General features: G+C 49.1%; 1 protein-coding gene across 1 annotated transcript; it reads left to right on the top strand.

Moving 5' to 3' along the window:
- The first annotated feature begins 70 nt into the window (after positions 1 to 70).
- Positions 71 to 11212, top strand: srsf10a (serine and arginine rich splicing factor 10a). The gene is given in 7 exon segments (XM_038710846.1): positions 71 to 311; positions 1431 to 1535; positions 2440 to 2543; positions 2654 to 2822; positions 10536 to 10586; positions 10698 to 10726; positions 10729 to 11212. Coding segments are annotated over 7 exon segments (765 nt in total). The 5' UTR covers positions 71 to 246; the 3' UTR covers positions 10971 to 11212.
- Positions 11213 to 11573: the final 361 nt, after the last annotated feature.

The following is an 11573-nucleotide window of genomic DNA, read 5'->3' on the forward strand; positions in this document are numbered from 1 at the left end:
AATAATAATCTAAAAATGAATAAATAGCCTAATGGAATAGTAGAATAAGTAGATACCAGGTACTCTGTGTGTGTGTGTGTGTGTGTGTGTGTGTCGTGGCTGTACATCTGTGAGCATGCGCAGTGCAAAGAGAACACTTTGACTATGTAGTTCGTGTCAGCTGCAGTAAAGCATCAGGGTTTGTGAAAATAAAGCAGTAATAAACACATTCACGGCAGCCAAATTGTAGCAACGGGTTGTTAAAAAATGGCGAGGTATCTAAGGCCGCCTAATACATCTCTCTTCGTTAGAAACATCGCCGACGACTCCAGGTATGTTGTCATTTTTAACCCCTGCTGGCGTGTAAGCAAGCATGGTCAAGCTAACGTAATGCTAGTTAGTCAGCAAACATGTATGTCATTACCAAAATATTTAACTGACGTCAGCGTTACGAGTGATCCCAGGCAGGGAGGCAAAAAGGGCGTTGTAGTTATTTTTTCAAACGAATATTGCCCCAGATATCTGCTAACAGCTATCATAAACACATTTCCCTACAAATGGTTTGCTATAATACCTAGCAAACGACAAGACTGTGTTGGAAGACTGTGTTGTTGCAGCTTAAGTTAGCGTTTCTCCCACATAAGACGAGTTGCTTTTTATATTCTGGACGTAACTTAATAATGTTACGTGACTGCAATACTAAGGTGTGGCGTTTCGCTTTAACTACGTTACATGTATGCAAAGTTAACTGTTAGGTAACAGCAAGTCTATTTTTCACAAATCCAGTTTTATTTTAGCTAACGTTACTAACGTTAGCTTGTCCAATTTCTAAACATTGCATACATAAGTTACTCTTAGTAAAGCTACACAAGTTAAACTAAAGTTAACTGTTCATTCAAATGTTGGAAACGTATTTTTTTTTAAAGGCAAAATTCTTCATCAAACACTGTCCAATGCAAAAACAATCTTGCACATTAAGTTGCTGTTCATAATGAAACCTGAATTATACAATGCTATTAAAGTTCACAGAAAGACATGCTCTCTCAGTTACGCCAAGAGTTTTTTTTAGCTGTTTAGATGGTTTGGGTTTTATCTGCCATTGTTTTGAAATATTTGTGTCTGAAGCTCATACTGCCACCCCAATACAATGGATGTGAATGTTGTGCATTGAAAGAAATAGCTCCCAGAAATGTAACGTTATACATAATTCGGTTACCCCTGTGACTTTGCCACCTCTGTTAATAGATAACGCACGCCATATCTGGCTGCTATGGATGTGTGAAGTTGACTGACTGGGCTTTTGAAGTGGGACAGTAAATACTAGATTTGTCTGTAAAGTATTGTCTTATGCTGTGCTGGCACCAGCTCTTGTGTATACCTTGCACACTGGGCTACAGCTAAATTCATATGATAGCCAACAGAATAAATGTGCTTATTTCATGATACTTTAGGCCAGAGGATTTACGTCGTGAGTTTGGTCGTTATGGGCCTATTGTAGATGTCTACATTCCACTTGACTTCCATACACGACGGACAAGAGGATTTGCTTACATTCAATATCCTTTATTCTTTTAATTATAATTTGGAAATGGTGTTTTCACTGAGGGATTGCAAAGCATTAATCTAACTTTTTGGTTGCAGTGGATATCACGGCACCTGACCTGACAATGTTTTTTAGGAGGAGTCTCTTTTATTTTTATATCACAACTGTTTGTCCCATTGTATGGGAATGTTTTTTTAAATGCAATTTTACTTTCTATGAATTGTTTGTTATCTACAATATTGTTTTTACAGATTTAAACTTATCCTAACCAATATTTCTTCTGTTGTTGCCTTAGAATGGTAAAGATACAGTTCTGGACACCCCACACCAAAGAAAGTTGAAAGGCGGTTGTAGAGTAGATTCAAGCCAAAGACACACGGGCGACAAGCAGTAGTGGAATTGGGAAAATAAAGAGAGAGCAAAAGAATGAAGATACAAAGAGGAGAAAAGAGAGCACCAAGGCTTCCATTTGTCTACCAAAAGGGAGGAAAAGCAAAGTGTTTATTGGGCAAAGACGAGCAGGAAATCTCAAGTTCTTCTGCCAAGACAATAAAGATCAAGCTGAAGGTCAAAGGTCAAGCATGTTAAAGGTAACAAGCTAAAGTTTTTGTATCCTACCGAATCTGATCACCGTCAATATTTATTTTGTCCTCACAATTTGATATCCCAAATGGGCCTATTGATTCAGTTTTATGTTGTTTAATTGCTGCCTGAAGACAAAATTCGTTAATTTTCAGTTTTAAATCATTGCCTGAAGTGATTTTTCTCAGCACTGTTCTAATTCTATTAGCTGTGTTTCATAGACTGGAGCTGACAAACTGTGTTGCAGCCTTTTTTGTAATTGTTGTGCATGTGTGCAGACTTCTCTGTCCCAACTCTACTAATTAAAAAAATAAAAGGCCTTAACAATGTAGCACATTTGAAGATGTGCGGGATGCAGAAGACGCTCTTCACAACCTGGACCGTAAATGGGTTTGTGGGCGTCAGATCGAGATCCAGTTTGCTCAGGGAGACAGAAAGAGTATGAACAATTTGCATTACTATCTAAGCAGCATACATTTAACCTTTGTAAACCCTCATTCAGTGTTGTTTTGTAATACCTAATGTCCTGATGTAAATTTGTCCATAAAGCCCCTAACCAGATGAAGGCCAAGGAGCGCCACTCTCCTCGCAGTTTCTCCCGCTACGACGACGATCGGGATAGCCGCCGAAGACGGTCCCGGAGCCGCAGCTATGATCGACACAGGTCCCGAAGCCCGTCCCATGAACGTCGTCCTCGGAGGTCTGAGAGCCCTAGAGAGTGAGTTGTTGCCAACTTTTTTTTTGTTACAGTAACTTAAATAGTGAGTTTCATCAGTTAATCAGTCAGCAAAGCTCTTGTTGATGTTGATGCTTTATACACTTTGGCATAAAGTAAATATAACATACACTATATTCTCCAAACTAAGGTAGTGGAAAAATGTCGTTTCGGTATCTGCGCTGAAATTAGCGTATCATATTAGCTCAGATATCGAATGTGCATATACTGACTACACATATGGACATTATTTGCTTACTTACTATCTTATACATTATACATTTTCTATTCCTGACATATCTCTGCTGTTGTGAGACTGAAATTTCCCCCTGTGGATAAGTAAAGAGCTACCTTACCATCCCTTAACAGACCCAAATGTAACTTTAACTAACATCTAGGGCTGTCCCTGACTAAGGATTTACATAGTCAAATCATGTGTGTTTTTGTGCACGGCGAGCCGAAGCTAAACTGAGACTTATTGTTGAACATTTTCTCTCTGTCTCTTGCCTGCCATTGACTGGTCTTGTGCAGAGTTTTTGCCGTGCTGCCGACAACTGCATGCATGGCACGGTTACTCGCGAGTCTATTTCAAGTAGCGGCTGTTTAAAAACGATGTAATATTTGTGTGGTTCATCAACGGTCATAAATTACCCGAAAGTCCCACGATGTGCGGACAACTTGGCACAACAGTGGTGAAGCTGGGGCTCGTCTCTTCAGCAAGTGTTCCTCCTGCCACTACACGCTACACCTACACATGCGACCCAGGGTTAGGTTTACAGTTTTGTATCCATTCACTTTAAAAACATTTATTGGACATTTATTTTCTTTTTACATGTTTATTTACAGCATTAAATGTTGAAATGTGTATTGTAATAGGGTATATATTAACTTATTGGGAGAAAACTGGTAGTTCTATTTCGTATAGGCTTCGCCCTCTAAGAGCTGTCGCTATTGGGTTCATCCCCGCGCGCATGCGCAGTCCTGAAGATTTCTTTCGCGCCCATGTGCCGTGCACGGGCCTCTCTCAGGTCCGCAATTTAGGTATATAATACCGGCGAGACCAGAGATCTGCTCCCCTTTTTTCTTCAGCGCTGCATAGCAGTCATTTCGGAGAGCAGAGTAGCGTCTAAAGAGCAATTTTCCTACTAAAGAGCTTTTCCTATGGCTACTCACCGCTCTACCGCTGAGGTCCGCCGCTCGGAAGGAGTCCGCCTCTGCCCGTCCTGCCACGCCGGCTACATCATGGGGTTTGATCTCCATGCCCGCTGCGAGACCTGCCTCGGTCCTCAGCACGCTGGCCTGGCTCTGACTCCCCGGGCCTCGTGCCCCTACTGCGCACAGCTGCCCGTGGAGGAGAAGCGACGGCGGGTCGACGCCTTCGCGGCCCTGCAGGAGGAGGAGGACGACGAAGCTAGCTGGGCTAAGCCAGTTAGCTTCACGGCGGACCTCGCCGGCGGGACTGCTGGCGATGCAGGGCTCGAGTCCTCTGACTCTGCTCCCTCCATTGCTGGCTCCCCGCCAGGCTCTCCCCTCTTCCCGCTGGAAGACCTGGTTTTTGACTTGGATGAGAAGGCGGCGTCGCTGGCTCCTGCTCCACTTCCGCCTTCCAGCTTGCCGTCCTGCGGGGCTCTCCTCCGGGATCTCCCCGACATAATAAAAGACGGCTGCTGAGCGCAAGGGCGTGCCGATGCCTGCTGAGCCTCCTGCACCTGCTCCTAGCGCCATGCTCGGCGACATCTACCAGCCAGAGCAAGCGTCCAAACAGGTTCCTGTGTGGCCCCTTTTTCCACCGCTTCAGCCTTTTCTCTCCGAAGCGGGGGCCGAGCCTGGGAAGCTGAAGGCGCCGGTGGCGAGGTACGTCAACTTCACGAAGGTCGAGGGCCTCACTGACCGTGGGTTTCCCTCTGTCCCACCTCTGGAGCCCAGCCTGGCAGCCATCCTGCTGCCTAAAGCCACTTTTTTCGGCAGGAGGAAGCCGACTCCGCCCTCCGCCCGCGACCAGGTGACGACTCGAGTCACGGACCGCTCCCACCAGTGCGCCGCCCAGGTAACAGCCGCCATCAACAACATATCGCTGCTGGCCTCGTCCATGTCATCTGTCGCTGCTCAGCCCGACGCGCTTTCCCCCGAGCTCGCCAGCGAGTTTGGGAAAGCCGCGGCCGCCATTTTGACGCTCGCCACAGCGGCGGCGGTCGGCCAGTCCCGGATTATGGCGTGGATGACGGTGCTGCAACGCAACATGTGGCTGCACATGTCTGCCGGAGCAGATCAGGAAGGAGTTGCTGGACGGCCCCATCAGCCCCGATGGGCTGTTTGGGCCGCTCCTCCAGGATGCAATCACACACATGCAGCAAGCTTCAGACGAGGCGGACAAGGTGAAGCGGCACACAGCGTGGAGCAGAGCGCCACCTCAACACCCACGGCGCTCACAGGGCTCCCGGCGTGATCGCCGCGACTCCCGCCCCAGGCCGAGGCGCCCCGCGGCCGCGGCTGCGCCTCCGCCGGCTCCAGCCGAGGCCCCCCGGGCTCCTCCGGCGGCCGCTGCTCCCTCTTCACAGCGCCGCCCTGCAGTCAAGAACAGGCGAGCGGCTTGCTCCTGGTCCAACCCCCCCGCCGAGCCTCCCCGCAAACAGCGGAGGTATTGACGGGACGCGGGGGACGTGTGTTTTCTTCCCGGAACAGCCGGACACAACGGCTCTTTTCAGAGCCAACCAAATGTCCATAAAGAGCATGTTCCTAACAGTCAGCCTGCCCCTCTCTCCCTGAGCTTCCTGCAGCTGATGAAACGCACGTCTCCCACACACAAGCAAGCTCCGCTGCGCACGCACACGCTGCGTCAGTTGTTGAGCCGCTGTTGTCCCTCTCTCATATTATCATGAGTGAAAAACATTCACATCAGATAAACACAACAGCCCACCCGCACTCCCTGCCTCTCTGCGGCCTTCCCACCTCTCACCCTTCAGTGTGTGTTAGTGGAGGTTTTTCACCGTGGCACGAGTCTGACACTGAGAATGAGCGGCCCGAGTGTTTCACACTATCGCCGCCGCAGCCCTTTCAACTCAGCCCTCCCATGGGCCGTGTCGAGCGGCTCTGCAGCTCACACGGCGGCGGAGAGGGCTCTTCTCTGGCTGTCAGAAATGTCCACAGAGGCCCCCCAGATTTTTGCTCGCCCGCTTTCAGAGCGTTGCTGCGCGTGGCAAAATCTGCCCATGAACGAGTGGATGGCGAGATTAATAAAGAAGGGTTACACTCTCCAATTCGCCAGCCCCCCTCCTCCTTTCAGCGGGGTGCTGGAGACCGTCATGTCATCGCAGTCAGAGACATCTGCTCTGATGGCAGAAATAACAGAGCTCCTGAGCAAAGGAGCGATTTCAAAAGTCCCGCGGGGCGAGGAGAACGAGGGCTTTTACTCCCGTTACTTCCTGGTGCCCAAGAAAACGGGCGGAATGAGGCCGATCCTGGATCTCTCCTCCTTCAACAAATGCATAATGAGGAGGCCGTTCCACATGCTCTCAGTCAGGCACGTATTGGAATGTGTACGTCCCGGGGATTGGTTCGCGTCCATCGACCTAAAGGACGCTTATTTCCATGTCCCCATCATCCCCAGACACAGGAAATTCCTGCGTTTCTCTTTCAGAGGAGCCCAGTTTCAATACAACCGCCTGCCTTTCGGCTATTCTCTGGCCCCGCGCACGTTCTCCAAATGTGTGGAGACAGCGCTGGAGCCGCTGCGCAGGTCGGGCGTCAGAGTGTTGTTTTACCTGGACGACTTGATTGTCATGGCATCGTCCAGGGAGAGCTGTGCGCTACACACGATGAAGCTCGTGAAACACCTGTCCCGCCTGGGTTTTGCCATAAACTGGCAGAAGAGCTCTCCTCTCCCCTCCCAGTCAATAATCTATCTGGGAGTGCATCTGGACTCAGCCCGCATGAGAGCCAGATTATCTCCAGCCAGGCTGGAAGCTCTCAGCTCTCTGCTTTCACGCATCGCTCCGCACAAAGTGGTAACGGCTTTGTCTGTGATGCGTCTACTGGGCATGATGTCGGCCAGTCACGTGGTGGTCCCTCTGGGTCTCCTCCACATGAGGAAAATCCAGAGATGGTTCGGCCGTCTCCGCCTCGATCCCATAAAGCACAAAAGACGCCTGCTGTCCGTCCCCCCTCAGTACAGTCAGACCTGACGTACTGGAAATCCCCTCACGTGCTTTCAGCGGGGTCCCCCCTCGGGAAAGTGACGTCACATGTCACAGTGTACACGGACGCATCCTCATTGGCTGGGGCGGGATGTGCCATTCTCACGTGGTGGGAGGGAAATGGCCACAGCCTCCATCTCTCCACATAAACGGCCTGGAGCTGTCCACAGTGCTGAAAGTGCTGAAACACTTTGCTCCACTCCTGAGAGACAAACATGTGCTGGTGAGGACAGACAACATGACAGCCGCGGCTTACATAAACCGTCAGGGCGGCGTCCGCTCGGCTCGGCTACTAGAGATAGCCAGGAGCCTGCTGCTGTGGGCCCACGCGAACCTGCGCTCTATCAGAGCCCTCCACATTCCCGGTGTTCAGAACCGAGCCGCGGACCTCATGTCACGCGGCGGTCCGTCTCAGAACGAGTGGAGACTGAATTCCACTCTTACTCAGGAACTGTGGGACAGATTCGGGGAGTCAGAGATAGATCTGTTCGCCTCACGAGAAAACGCACAGTGCGCACTGTGGTTCTCACTGAACGCACGGGACGAGCCGCCACTGGGCGTGGACGCCTTCTCACACAGCCCGTGGCCCAGAACGCTCCTTTATGCTTTCCCCCCGGTTCCTCTGATTCCCCGCCTCCTGGCGCGCATTCAGGAGGAGCTCCTAACAGTGATTCTGGTGGCACCAGAACGCACGAGCGCATCATGGTTTCCAGTGATGATTCAGCTGCTGTCGGGGAAACCGTGGCAGCTGCCGTGGCGCAGAGACGCGCTCTCACAGCTGGACGGAGCCATCCTACACTTCCCAGTGATAGGTCAGCGTTTGTGGGCTTGGCCCCTGAACGGGAGCGCCTTGAAAGATTAGGATTGCCCCCTAATGTGGTGCGCACCATCCAAGGCGCTAGGGCTCCCTCCACTACTGCTTCTTATAGAGCAAAGTGGTCCGCTTTTCAGCACTGGTGTGTGGAAAGAGACACGGACCCCGTCTCGTGTCCCTTATCTCTTGTTCTGTCCTTCCTCCAGCTGCTGGTGGACAGAAATCTGGCTTTATCCACAGTCAAATCGTACGTGGCGGCCATCTCTTCCTGCCACGAGGGCTTTGGAGAGAGATCGGTTTTTGCGCATCCGCTGGTTAAGCGTTTTTTAAGAGGAGTGAGAAGGCAGCGGCCTGTCACGCGCCCCTTGGCGCCACAGTGGGATTTACCGCTTGTGCTGCGCGCTCTGAGCAATCCCCCCTTTGAGCCACTGCCGCAAACTTCTCTCAGACTGCTGTCTTGAAGACAGCCCTCCTTTTGGCACTGACCTCTGCTAAGAGGGTGAGCGATCTGTGCGCTCTCTCAGTCGCTCCATCCTGCCTCGCTATCAGAGCTGACGGGAGCTCCGCCACCTTGAGGCCGAACCCAGCGTTCATGCCCAAGGTTATAACTAGCTCCTTCAGGTCACGGATTATTTCCCTGGAAGGTTTTTTCCCTCCTCCTCATCGAAACGAGGCGGAGGAAGCATCTCATCGTCTCTGCCCGGTGCGCGCGTTGTCTCATTATGTAGAGCGCACGGCTGCCCTCAGAAAAACTCAACAGCTGTTTGTTCACTACAGAGAGCATTCACGAGGCAAGTCTCTGTCAAAACAGCGGTTGGCTCATTGGCTGTGTGAGGCCATCACACAGCCGTACGTTGCGGCTGGGGAGGACCCCCCACCCGGCATCCGTGCGCACTCGACAAGAGCCGTGTCCTCCTCCACAGCGCTGTTCAGCGGGATGGCTGTGGAGGATATTTGCACAGCGGCATCATGGGCTTCACCCTGCCCCTTTATCCGCTTCTATTTACGTGATGCATCGGGGTTTTCTCTAACGCACTCGGTACTGAATGTTCTGGAGACCAGGCGCGACGCTGCTGGCTCGGGACACGTTACGCACACATAGGCTTCCCTGTAAAGGAGCCGGTAAGGCTCCTCTTGCCACGGGCTGTTGGGGCTCCTTCTGTCTTAGTTGCGCTCCAGTTGGACTGCCACAATGCGTAACAACCGTCCTTACTGTTCCCTCAACATAAGCCGCAGTGTGCGTCTGTGTGTGCCTGTACCTGGGCGCTCTCGTGCGCACACACACCCCCCGTTGCCGGGATGCGTGTGTGTTGTCCCATCCTTCCGCCTGCTCTGCTCGTTGTTGGGACTGGTTACAATGCGTAACTGTCGTTCCAATTTCCTCACAGCAGCAGGTGGGAGGCAGGGAGTGATGCGTTCAGCCATCCTGTTATCTGGTCTAATGCGGATGGCCGCGTATCTCAGTTTCCGTGGCGTAATGGATCTGACGCTCGCCTTCTATGCCGAAGGTACCTGGTTCGAGACCAGACGGAAACACTGACCTACATTTTGGTCTCTATCATGCATTGTGTGATTAGGGTACTGTGAGCTGGTGTGTTAATGCTTATGACCGCTGGGGGTCCAGTGGGCATTGACTACATCTGGCTTCGCCCTTATCCCAATAGCGACAGCTCTTAGAGGGCGAAGCCTATACGAAATAGAACGTTGGTTACGTATTGTAACCCCAGATTCTATGAGTATAGGCGTAGCCCTCTAAGCTGCGGGCCCGACTGGTCCCACCAGCGTCGGCTGAAGAAAAAAAGCTGACCTCTTGGGAGCAGATCTCTGGTCTCGCCGGTATTATATACCTAAATTGCGGACCTGAGAGAGGCCCGTGCACGGCACATGGGCGCGAAAGAAATCTTCAGGACTGCGCATGCGCGCGGGGATGAACCCAATAGCGACAGCTCTTAGAGGGCTACGCCTATACTCATAGAATCTGGGGTTACAATACGTAACCAACGTTCTATGTAAAATCAGATGTTGAGCTTGACCCATCGAAGCATCGAATCTTCGACTATTTGGGGTCAGCCCTACTAATATCCAGGTTAAGAAAAACATTTGCCAAAGAGCACTATTGCGCTATTAAAAGAGAAGATAACACAAGGTCATCCATTACAAGATTAAGTCTGTTTGCAGGGTTCATATGATTTTATGTCATAACATCCTATGCCTATTTGCATCACAATTTTACTTTTAACTGAAAAAAACTATTCAAATGATGATGATGTGACATTTGTTGGGGTCTGTACCAAACAAACATGATGATTTGTAGGCCAGGGCATCTCTGCGGGAGTACTGTACATTTAAACTTCTTTTATAAAATTGCAGCTTCTGTGACTTGAACATTGCACAGTGCAGTTTCTTTTGTACAGCCCTAATGTCATATTTGTACATTCATGTATGTTTTAGTTCAGGTGTGACCTGTATTTCTTCCTCAACACACTAATAAGAACAAAGAGGAGAAAAAAGTAGACTAAAGCTTTGATCTTTAGTTTGTTGTGGTTATTTATTTTATCTGACTATTTGAGCCTTTCTAGAAGCAGTTGTGTCTATAAAATAGCTTAATTACAAAATCAATGTTCTTATCCTGAAAATAAAGTGGTGCACCGATGTCTTGTACAATTTTACACCCTGAAAAACTGGTTTTGTGTTTTTGTTCTCTCACAGCTCTCGGTCCTACAGTAGACATAGGCGGAGCAGAAGCCATGAAAATGACAAGTATGCTAATTTCTAATGTTGCAGTATTTAATACAAGCAATGACTATGTTACTATTCTGAACTTAACAATTCACACATTTTATCATTAATAACTAATGACCATCCCACCAGGTACAGAGGTCCTCCCCGTGACCACCCGAGACACACCATGACGAAGGCTCACGTAGTCGCTCCGTGTCCTGCTCCCCTTCACCTTCCAGATCCAGGCCCAAAGGTAAAAAGAGCCAGTCCAGGTCTCACAGCCCAGCTGAAGACTTCCACCCAACTTCCAGCTCCCAGAAAAAGTCTGTGGGACGATCTCCCTCCCGGTCCTACTCTAGATCCATGTCCCGGTCACGCTCTCGCTCCAGGTCCTGGGCTGGACGCAAATCTGGAGGTCACTGATTATCTGTTCCTCCTAAACCTTAATTAATGTTTCTGTTTAGCTTTTGACAATAACAAGAATACAGCAGAATTTTAGGTATAAAAAATTATATATATTATATATATATAATTATAAAATTACAAAGCAAGGGGAGGGGGGGATAGTCTGAGGGGAAAAAAAACAGATATTCTCTGAGATTAACTTGGTAAAAGAAAATACTCACATTTATGAGAAATAAACTTGAATATTCTGAGATTATAAGTGATATGTCTAAGTAAAAACTCTACACAATATTTCAGATGTGCTTGAAGTATCAAATAATAATAATTTCACCAACCAGTATTATGAGACTTTCCTCACTTCTACATTTATAAATGACATTATATAGATATGACGCAGGCTTTCAGGGGGCTTTGTTGCAGTCCCTCATCTGCCTTAACTGGAAGCTCCACCTCTTCATAGGTCTCCACTGAAACACAAAGTTTTCTTTCTCATAATTTTGCCACTTTTAATCTTGGAAATGCTGATTTATTAATGTTTTCTCTTGTAATAAAACCCAGCTCTGTAATTATCATTTTCTTAAACTACAATGATCCTACTACGTTGTCATACTTGAGTGTTCT

This window comes from Micropterus salmoides, unplaced genomic scaffold (assembly GCF_014851395.1).
Source record: "Micropterus salmoides isolate LMB-PRFRI ecotype aquatic unplaced genomic scaffold, ASM1485139v1 Ms_hic_scaffold_11, whole genome shotgun sequence".
Taxonomy (NCBI): domain Eukaryota; kingdom Metazoa; phylum Chordata; class Actinopteri; order Centrarchiformes; family Centrarchidae; genus Micropterus; species Micropterus salmoides.